Source organism: Tuber melanosporum, assembly GCF_000151645.1.
Source record: "Tuber melanosporum whole genome shotgun sequence assembly, scaffold_213, strain Mel28".
In the NCBI taxonomy this organism is placed as follows: domain Eukaryota; kingdom Fungi; phylum Ascomycota; class Pezizomycetes; order Pezizales; family Tuberaceae; genus Tuber; species Tuber melanosporum.
Window position 1 is genome coordinate 70028 of NW_003298879.1, and position 11125 is coordinate 81152.

At 47.4% G+C, this 11125-nt stretch overlaps 2 protein-coding genes; both read left to right on the top strand.

The window, feature by feature from the left end:
• Window positions 1-3848: 3848 nt before the first annotated feature.
• GSTUM_00000699001 (uncharacterized protein) lies at window positions 3849-4837 on the top strand (the record flags this gene model as incomplete). Its single annotated transcript, XM_002838013.1, has 3 exons — window positions 3849-4157; window positions 4214-4259; window positions 4311-4837. The coding sequence occupies 3 exons, from the start codon at window positions 3849-3851 to the stop codon at window positions 4835-4837; spliced, it is 882 nt and encodes a 293-aa protein (XP_002838059.1).
• A 3590-nt stretch (window positions 4838-8427) lies between these two features.
• On the top strand, window positions 8428-10606 carry GSTUM_00000700001 (uncharacterized protein; the record flags this gene model as incomplete). XM_002838014.2 has 1 exon in its annotated part: window positions 8428-10606. The coding sequence occupies one exon, from the start codon at window positions 8428-8430 to the stop codon at window positions 10426-10428; it is 2001 nt and encodes a 666-aa protein (XP_002838060.1). The 3' UTR covers window positions 10429-10606.
• Window positions 10607-11125: the final 519 nt, after the last annotated feature.

The following is an 11125-nucleotide window of genomic DNA, read 5'->3' on the forward strand; positions in this document are numbered from 1 at the left end:
TGCAGCGTATTCAACAGAGCCATTCATTCATTTGATTCGACTGCAATTAGTTAGCATCGTCGCCATGCTCTCCCTCTTCGTTTTGGGCTTTTCAGCATTTGCTTTAGCAGCTCCAGAGCAACCAATTTACAGGCGGAACGAAGCTCCCTCTTCCAATGGGACCCTATATCTGGGCAATTGCTAATGGGGGCTCGAGGGATGCTACAACGAGCCTCCGACGGGCCGAATCCTTCAATATCTTACTTCTGACAAGTTGCTCACTGTGGAAAAGTGCTTTCACATATGTGCTGCTTTCGATTACGCTCTTGTCGAGTTTAGGAGTGAGTGCTGGTGCGGGAATGCAGTGAATCCTGCAGCGACCCCATTCGCCGGTGAAGGTACTGGCTGCAGACTTGCCTGTTCTGGTGATACGAATCAGCTCTGCGGTGGATAGTCTAAGTATGTAACTTTACCCAAGCATTCTGGTAGTTCCTAACGGTTTTTTTCTAGGGGCCCGTTATATAAGAGAAAGCCGGCGGGTAGTTGTTCTAGCACTAGCGAAACTACCACTCCAACGAATGCGTCTACTTGTGTTCCTGCCACGATCACTGTCACGGACCCCATTACTGTTGATAATCCCGTCACTGTTCCAACGACTCTGACCGTTACTAATACCGTCACTTCCGACACTACTGTCTACAATCACATCACGCTCACTAATGATATACCTACCACTGTCATTGAGACTGGTGCACCTTCAACTGTCACGCAAACCACTCAGGTCGACAAACCAGTTACTGTCACCGAGACCGCCGCTCCATCCACTGTCACCCAAACAACCCAGGTGGATAAGCCGGTCACGGTCACAGAGACCGCCGCACCCTCAACTGTCACCCAGACCACCCAAGTTGATAAACCTGTCACTGTGACTGAAACTGCTGCACCCTCTATCGTCACGCAGACAACCCAGGTTGATAAACCAATAACTGTTACGGAAACTGCTGCGCCGTCTACGGTCACTCAGACAACCCAAGTAGAGAAGCCCGTCACGGTCACCGAGACTTCTGGCCCACTCACGATCACCACAACCCAAGTATCACCAACAACCGTTATCGTGACAGAGAACCCAGACGCAGACAATCACCACAACCCTCAAATACCCATACCCGACAGCCGTGATAGTAACGAAGAGCTCGTTAGTCAGCACAACCACCACCACCATCCTTACAACAATCACGAACTGCGGCCCAACTTCCTCAACCACGACCAAGTACCCCAACCCAACCTGCACCCCCGGCCCAGAGATCCAAAACCCCTCTTGGGAGCAATCCGGCACTTGGGATTATGACTCCGACGGACAGTATTCTATCTCGGATAACTACTCCACCTCCACCTCCTTCGCTCACTCTGGCACACACGTCTACCGCGCGCGCATGAGCAAAGATGGGCACTGGACGGCGACAGGCCAATATGTCACCCTCTGCCTGTCGACAAAGTACACGTTGAAAGTGTGGACCAAGAGGCCTGTCCAGAGTAGTGAGTGTGTTGCGACGTTCTATGTTGATGGCGAGAGGGTTATTGTTAGCCCTGACACTCCCAACACCGGATGGGTCGCTGGTACTGGAAGCTTCTACTCTGGAGACGGTGGAAAGACGAGTGTTAAGGTTAAGGTTGTTTGTGAGGGGAATTGTGGAAATGGATATAATGAGATGTTTTATTGATGATGTTGCCATCACCCCTGATTGAGGGGTGGTTGCTAGAAGAGGGGGGGGATATTTTGAGAAGGGGTGCTCTTGGTGTTTTGTTATACGAGTATCAATGGATTGATAGTAATGTAATGGAGATTTAATTATAATATTATTATGTGATCAAGGCCCCCTGGACAGTTTGGGCTTGGGCTTTCCGGCTAGAGTATTCACCATAGGAGTTGCACTACGGATTGGTGCACTGAGTGATTCTCTATGACTGAATGTCAGGAGAGTGTTGGGACTATAGTACCCTATCGTAGTCACTATCGGGACTGTGCCCTCCCGAGGTATTTTCCGGCACATATCATACTAGAGCAATTCCATGTATGATGGAGTGGAAGCAGTCACAGACCAACGCCGACTCCGAGGCCAAATCGCCGATTTCAGTTTGGTGCTGTACAGTACCTGCTGAGAGCTGTCACCGAAACTAGAGGAAAACTTGCCAAGCCCCGTCAGGGCTCACAGACAAAAAATCAGATATCATATTCAAGGGACTTGTTATTGAACAATTGAACAGCTCCAAAAACTATCTAAAATAAATACTTTCCAGGATCTCCTCTATGTAACCCTTGGCACTTCCTGGAGACCCATTTTTGATATCTCGTTCCATCGAGTTGCTCAATCGCAATGGAGCGAAGCTAAATCCTTAGTATTATGATAGTTTATAAATTTCCAAACTGTAAAACCCCGCTCTCACCACTATCTGACATTACTCGAACTTCTCCTCCGGATGTTGGCCTCCCCGCTTACCTTAGTACATGGGACCCCGAGCTCGAAAGTGTTTTTGCTGGATTTTCTCCTAGCTCCAAGCCTTCGCCGCGGTCTCCAGAACATGTTCCACTCATGATAACTAAGTGAAAAAGGCTTCAGAAACCTCCGAAAGTTCAAAGTTAGACACCCCAAACTCTTCAGTAAGCAAATAACTTGAGGGGTAATCTACCCGTGTAGCCAGATTGATGTCGCTCTCCTCTCCTCTCTGTCAGTGTGCTCACCTCCTCTACAAAGATTTTGTACCGGGATATAGGGGAAATTGGGATGGTAAAATTGGCGGAGAACTAACAATAAATTATTATTCCCATAATCAAGCTCCTAGAGAGGAACCCGACAATTCGAAAAGTCCATCGTATAGCTTGTAGGGGGTTGGACAAATACTCCGACTACTTATCTGCTCCGAGGGCTGAGAATATTTGCCGAACAGTGACATTAGTAGAGTAAGTGATATAGTGACGAATATTATTATGCAAGACCGGTGAGTCTCAAAACGGCTGGATATCTGTAGCATACCATACCAACCACCTCTTAAAAGTAATGTCCCACTTTCTAAAACCCCACCAGAAAGTGCCTAAACATGGGTAATTAACTAGCCCATTTCTATATAATGAAATATTGTAAAGAAAAACAGGAAATTTATATAAATTTGTTTTCATAGAAATAGCAAATTTTTCATATTTGCATGAGCTGTACCTAGATTTATCTACACATAGCATGACTGAAAGCAAATCCCCACCAAAGTTAGCCAAATTTGTATGGGGCTTGGCATTCCATGATGGCCATTGTATGGGGATAGGTGCTGGCCTTATAGGATGAATAAAAGGATTCTCCCTGTAAATATCTACTCTTCATAATTTTAAATAATCTTAAATAATATTTTATTATTTTTTCTGCTAATGAATATACCGATTTTTGCTGGAAAACTGCCAGTGGGTATGGGACAATACTTTTGATATGGGAGTTTACCATGCAACCAGCCAAGACAGGGACACCACTGAATTCTGAGACACAACCCCGTTATTCACCCGAGAAACCCATGCTTGGCAGTTACACAACGAGCCGCTTTTTCTCTGCGAAAGTCACCTCGACGCTACGGAAGACCGGTAACCACTTTACTGCAAACCTACATACCGCGAGCCCTGTCGTGCTGAAGCACACCTATCCTAACCCTCGCGGTAAAAAAAGTTTCTAATGGCCCTAACAACTAAAAATCGCAAAGCTCTTGCGGATATAGGAAACGTTCCTAACGCGACAGGAGCAAATATCACAGACAAAAACAACGGTATCAAAGCCTCAGCCAGAAAGCGCAGGAGATCGGCAGCTGAAACTAAACTTGACGACAGAGTCTCTATGGATACATCCTTGGCCACGGTCAAGGAAGAGGAGGGTTCCAAGGAATACGCTATTACGCGAAGGAGTCTTAGACTCCAAACTAAGACGCTTGAGCTTGGGGAGGGCACCATAACATCCGTCATATCGACCGCAGCAGTGACACTCAGGGGGCCGAGGGGAGTGCGCGGGGGAGCCAGGGAGAAAAGGTTGGAGAGGACGGAGGAAAAGAAGAGCAAAAGGATTCCAGCGGGAGTCTCTGGACAAACGTGGCCGCCGCTTAGTGCGGAAAGGTTCGGAATAGTGCAAGAGGAGTTAGCGCACAATCCAGTACGTTTTCTTCCTTAGTGCTGTTATATAAATACAAGACTAACAAACAGCCCCAGTTCCAACTCATTGTTTCTACGATATTTCTAAACCGAACTCGCGGATGTATAATCTTTACCCTTGAAACCCTCTTTATCAAATACTAATGCACCGCAGCCGTCGCAAAACCATTCCTCTGGCGATGCCTGGAAACCTGGCCCACTCCCGAAAAGCTCTCCGAAGCATCCCTCCCAGAATTAACTGCTCTCCTCCAGCCCCTAGGCCTCCACAACATTCGCGCAGCGCGCCTAATTTCTCTCGCAAAAACCTGGATTACCCGCCCCCCAATTCCATTCCATGGCACGGTAAAGTACAACTACCCAGCCCGGGATACAATACCATTCCCTCTACCGGAGTACGACGGACCGAAATGGGGCGTTGAACAAAATTACCGATGGGAAATCGGACATTTGCCGGGCGTAGGCGCATATGCGTTGGATAGTTGGAGGATTTTCTGCTGCGACGAGTTCAGAGGGATTGAAGATAAGGATGAGTGGAGGCGGGTTGTGCCGAAGGATAAGGAGTTGAGGGCTTATTGTCGGTGGAGGTGGGCGAAGGAGGGGATTCGGTGGAAAGAGGAGACTGATGAGCTTGTGAAAGTTGAGGGGAGGGATTGCTTTAGGGAGGGGATTGATGACAGGTGAGGGTTCGGAGGCACTGTGTATGTATATTCTTTGTGTCTTGTCGGGCACCACACTTCTTACCAGATGTATTGACCTAGACCTAATATTGGCTTTTAAATGAGCTATGAGTGTTGGCAAACTCTTTAACGAGAATTACGATATTTTGAGCACAAAAACCTTACGGTGTAGGGCGATGCTGACGCATTACAGGCAGAACCTTCACAAGGCAATTTTAGTCCTATAACCCACTTGTCGCAGCGGGCCCGTGTACAACCCTGCAAATAGGTTCACACCCGTTCATCATGGTTTTATTAAGCCGGAGATACTTCTAACTTCCCATGGGCATAATGTCGAATTGAAGCAAGAAGGCCACGCGCAAGACCCACTACCCAAAGCATAGGCGTTAATCCCCTATGGTAGGAATCACATTTGGGTAATTTCTGGTCTGGCGTATGTGGTTTAATTCTGGAAATTTTCCCCTTTCGCGGGAATTCTCTCCAGGCTACCGACAAAGTGACGAGTTTGTATACTTGTAGCACATTAGGTAAATACGCTCGGAAGCCTTTACCATTTAACAGACCTTAATATTAATAGTTGAAAATGATACAATGCACCCCAACTCCATGCTATACCGCCTACATAGAAGCGGCCTCCCCAAGAGTGAATCATGTCCGAATGAGCGGAGCAGTGACCGGTGCATCCAGCTACTGTATGGTAAATCTTGACTTCGCCACTACACACCATCTTCCCGGCACGGTTCAACCCCGAGAAAGGTATTCGCACCCTCATCGCTCCTGGAAGCGCTGTTCCCTTGTTCAGAGAAGCGAGAATTTCCCTCTCCTCAAAGTGCACCCTTTTGCAACTCGTAAATAAAGCTGGTGCGATGGGTGTTGCGGTATGGATAGCTAGTTTCAGGTTTATATTCATTGCATATCACTCGTTTCGTTCCTAAGCTGAAAATTCTAAGGTCAGGAAATCGAAAATTTTTAAACAGAGTGGACTTGTAGATCCCAAATAGAAATTATATGGGGCAGGCAAAGAGCTTCTGGGTATCACAGTGCCCAACCACGCAACTTTTAGGTAGAAGTAAGTATCCACTCCTCCCGAGTGTCCGGGCTAATTGCATCACTCAAGAGATCTGGCGCGGTAGTGGCCAAGGAAATGGACGACTCACTGCAAACATTCTGTACAGACCTCCCCCACCCCAACACTACGAAGAGGGCTGCCGCTGGGAAACGTACGATTGAATGTTGCCTCCATGAATAGAGAAATCGTGGATCCAATCCATGGTCTAGGCATGCGACCAGTCCGAAAGTGTCGGAATCCTCCGTATCTATAGAAGCCGTGGCTGAGTGACTGGATATTCGTTAGGAACACGTTCCTTGTTTCCTGCTTCAGATATTGGTTGTGCCAAAAGCGAAATAGTACGAGTATGATATCCTTGGTACTGTATACTGCTACTGCAGTACCATCACCGTCACTAGGAGTTTCTACTTTTTCTCGATTGGAGCAATTTAGTATGATATGATAGCTTTATATTGTCCCTTATATCATATTGGCACTATTTTGGGGCATTGGGTGATTCCCCCGAGGGCGAAACCCAAAGACCCCCAAACCCCAGTTACCACCAGCGCAGGAGATGTGATAATATTATCATAATAATAATAATAATAATATGATACCTTCACCGTATGATACAACTGGAATCTAACGTGTCACAGGGAAACAACAGTGCCTACGCGCAACCCTCGGGCTAACCCTCACTGCCTAGTATTGGCGCCCATTAGGTATGATAATTATCATACCGGTATTATAGTCTTATTTATTTCATCCAGTGATTTTAGGCTCTCACCCTTGTCTAGTGTAAACCCTTTAGGGCCCATCTCTAATCTCGAAACATCCTAGGTTTAGGCTGTCCAAATGCCCTAATATCCTAGGGCGACTTCGGTGACCACAACCCCGTCCATATGTAGTCATTGAACCCTCCTCTTGTCTGGCCGCCATGACCCGATTACTGGGGGATTCGAATGAGTATGTCCACAGCCCTGGGCCATACCGTCAATCAAGATATCATACTGCACGATACTGCACCGGCCACAGTCAAGGGACTTAATCCTACCTTACTCGAGTATCGCATCCACAATTAATCACACCTATTTGTCCCAATCACCGTCGATTTTACTTTGCAGCTCGCTTAACTAGTGGCCTGTCATTGAAGTATTGGATTCTGCAGGAAGCTTACCGAAACTTTAACGGTGGGGCTAGTTGCGGATACTTTGCTTGTGGTGATATTTGAACTACTGGTATCTCGAAGGGTCGATCGATCTCACTTGGTTCCTGCAAACACTTTCCTGGGTTAGCAGTACTCGAGTCCTGTGCCTAAACCCAAGACATTAAAGTTACTCCAACCGGGAAACTGAGCGTGCCTTACAAGTATAGCTTCTGCGTCGGCGATCTCTCTAGCTCTATGATACCTTCTGGCTGAGACATAAATAGTAGTGATATTTAAGTGAATCAATAGTATGCAATGCGTAGTCAACTTAGGACGCTGGCACGTTCGTATGAAAAGAAATAGTATCGTGGCCTACTTGGGCCAGATGTGAGGCACTCTCTAATTTTTAACTATGAGAGAGACCATTTTCGAGGAATGGAAAATTGGTGGAGGGTGGTGGGCGGTTGGCAATTTGCTTGTGCGAGGCTATCTTCAAAATTCATTGACACCCCCCCCCACTTTACACCAAAAATAGCTAATTCTAAACAACCTCAACCCGTCCAAAAGCAATGGAGAATTAAGGAAATCAATTCTATTGTGTAGGAAATTAACTGGAATCTCTGCATAGAAATTGTGTCAATTTTTTCAATCCACCCTGAGGGCTAAGAGCTAAGGGGCTAGATTGGATGCTTTTGCAATGTATCTTTTGTATGGAAAACCCAGACCTTTTGTCCACAATTGTTCTTTCTTGTATTGAACCATGGCTATCAACCAACAGAGCTTGTCACTTACAAATAATAATATCCAGATGGTTCTAGGTGCTCTAGCAAATTCTAATTTTTTTTACAGGTGACAAAGTTGAGATTTTGCAAGTGAAAATGCCATTTTTGGTGTAAAGTAGGCGGGGTGTCAGTGAATTTTGCAGAGAGCCTCTTACATGAACCCGCCAAAGGTACGACTTCCCCTAGCCGGGTAACATCCGGATCTAGACCAATAATCCGAAGCCACACATGGATGACCTCACCTAAATTTCCGCGACGTCGCCCTAAAACACTGACCCGAGAAAGCACCTAACTGACACACAAAACTACCTAAAGGTTTAATCACACTGGCTCCTCATCGGCCGTTCCGCCACCTCCGCTCTTTACGGTTGCGCATTCGCTCCTCTCTTTCGCTTCTTACCTTCCTTTTATACCCCGGTATCCGAGTTCAGCTACAAAACCGCATCTATAAGCTTGTCACTGCTGCCTCAAGTCTTTATCGCCGAAGCTCCCCTGTTGGCCGCACGAGCCTTCTACACCAGTTCGTTAAGAGGGGCCGTTTTGCGCGGAAAGGGCAGGCTGTTGAGAACGATACTACGCCAAAAACGAGGTCAACTACGCGGCGTACCTCTGGACCAATGCAATCTCAAGAAGGAGCTGGAAATAGCTGGGGGAGCTATTATAGGTCAATCGCCGGACTGGCAGATTCCCCGGAGGAGGGCGGGCGGGAAAGAGGAGGGCGCCGGAAAAGAATTACCGACTTTCTGAAAACCGCAAACGAGTTGAGACAGAGCTACACATCTGGGTACACGAACAGGTCCGCGGAGCTGGAAAAGGAACCTATGGACGGTTCGGGGGACCAAGGGAATTGGCCCGATATAGAGGTTATGAAGGGCGGCGATGAAGAGCTAGTCTTATTCCCGTGTTACGCTAGAGAACGGCCGCCAGGCCCGCAGGGAAAACCGTCTTTTCAGATGAACTTAGGGAAAGAAGAGGATTGGTGGGGCGAAGAGCAACCTACCGAAAGGGATGATAATATTGTCGACGTCGATGTTCGTGGATGGCTTTTTGCTCCCCACTCTGTTCCATTAAGCAGAAAAAACCGCTATCTGATCTGGGTTGCCCGGCAGCTTTGCGGTCTTCCTGTGCAGGCTTCCCAGGCAGCTGGGCCAACACCCGCGGAAGCAGAGGCTACAAGTAAGGCTGCTGCACCCACAGAAGCTAAACATACAACCCGAACCATCAGCTCAAGCACTGAACTATTACAAGTATTAGATCTTCAACACACCAAATCAACACCTACCATCAGCGCAAACCTTGCCCTCTCAAGTACACAAGCTGAAGCTCAGCCAGATGCCAGTGCGGCCCATAATGCCCTGATATCCCGATTGGCTCCATTCATGCACCGCCCTATTCCTTCGGTGCCAATCACCCTCTTCTTCTATAATTCCAAAATGTCACTATCTCGTAGGCTCCGGACATCCGATGCCGGCCATTTCTTCACCCGGGTAGCACTTCCTTTCATGCCCACCCATATTAAAGTCCTTGCGTCAGAGACCCTCTCCGCCAATGAAAAAGTTGTGCTTCACCGCGCGGAAGGTTTTTCTGTTATCTCTGACATTGACGACACAGTAAAGCACTCCGCAATTTCGATGGGTGCTCGTGAAATGTTTCGTAATACGTTTACAGCTCCACTACCTAGTCTCACTATTCAAGGTGTCGCGGACTGGTATTCGAAGCTTGCAGAAGAACCCTATAGTGCTAATTTCCACTACATTTCCAATAGCCCTTGGCAGCTGTATCCTGTTCTCAAGGAGTTTTTCCAAGAAGCTGGCCTCCCGCCAGGAAGTATGCACCTGAAGCAATACTCGGGAATGTTACAAGGTATTTTCGAACCTGTCGCAGAACGCAAGAAAGTTACTGTGGAGAGAGTCATCCGAGACTTCCCGAACCGAAAGTGGGTGCTTGTTGGCGATTCAGGGGAGGCAGATTTAGAGGTCTATACAGAAGTTGTCCAGAAGTTCCCTGGAAAAGTGCTCGGTGTTTTCATTCGGGATGTCACGAGTACTGATGAAGGGAAAGGCTTCTTTGATGCCGATTATCCTGGAAGTACCAAATCAGAACCATTAATTGGGAGCAAAGGGTACGAAAGAAAGCCTCTTCTTCCCCCGCCGCCTCCACCAAGAAGTTCAACTATCTCGTCGGTACTTGAGGGTGATTTACTTGGGCTTGGTGGTCCACTCTCGACTCCTCGTTCCGAGTCTCAAGCCTTGATGAATAGCAACAGGACGCCTCCACCCCGCCCCCCAAAGCCCCGTGAGCTCCGAGGGGTACCAAAAACTTCCTCATCTTTCTCACCGTCTACTATACATACCGATGTTCTGCGGACACCACAAACCCCACCGCCACCGCTGCCTCGTCGAATAGCAGCCACTCTTGAGCATCAAACAAGGTCCCCCTCTCCTACCCAATCACAAGAGAGCCTCCTTAGCAAGAAAGAAGGGTTATGGAGAAGGCGATGGGAGCGGGCACAAGATATCTGCGAGGAGAACGGAGTGATCTTGAGACGGTGGAAAGTTGGAAGCGATGTTGAAGCGGAATGCAGGGCGGTAGTGGAAGAGGGTCTTTGGGGACGATAGCACCGGAAAATCCTTTTACTTTGTTTATCTCTTGTTTCCCTTTCTGTAATCCCTAGGCATTGAACCGTCTTTTCTTGGCTTGACCATTTCTTTGGGTAGCTCAGGATTCGGCTGGAATAGGTTAGAATGGGTTCTGACCTGAGAATGAACCAAATCGCGTATACTATTCAATTTTTGATCTTGGGCTGCTAGCGCGTGGGGGTGGGTTAGGGTTATTTCCAAAAGTACTCTTATGTGTTGCCGGTGACTTGGAGTTAAGGCTGGCGCGAGCGGGTATCGTAGCTTACTGATCGACTATAACGAGACCAGACATCGGATACCGGCAGCCGGTACTAGCACCGCATCTGTGGTGAACGCTGTTAATTAAAGAATCTCAATATATAGTCATTCCTGACTTTCCGATCATGTCAAAAAACTTTTCAATCGATACAGATAGTACTACTTGACTGCCCAATTTCGGGGTGCGAGAAGGTCAGGGATAAGGGGATTAAGAGAAAGGATAACCTTCCCGCTCCTGTATTGAATAAATATGGGATCAGACTGCCTCGTCAATCCCGTGGTGTCCCCCCTTTAAGCTTGATGTGGTCGAAATTCAGATGTTTCAGGGTGGTAAATTTTCAATACTGGTGGAATTTACGCTTACGCATTTTCTTTCTTTTTACTGTTTTTTATCCGCTTTGATTGCTGGTTGGTTAGC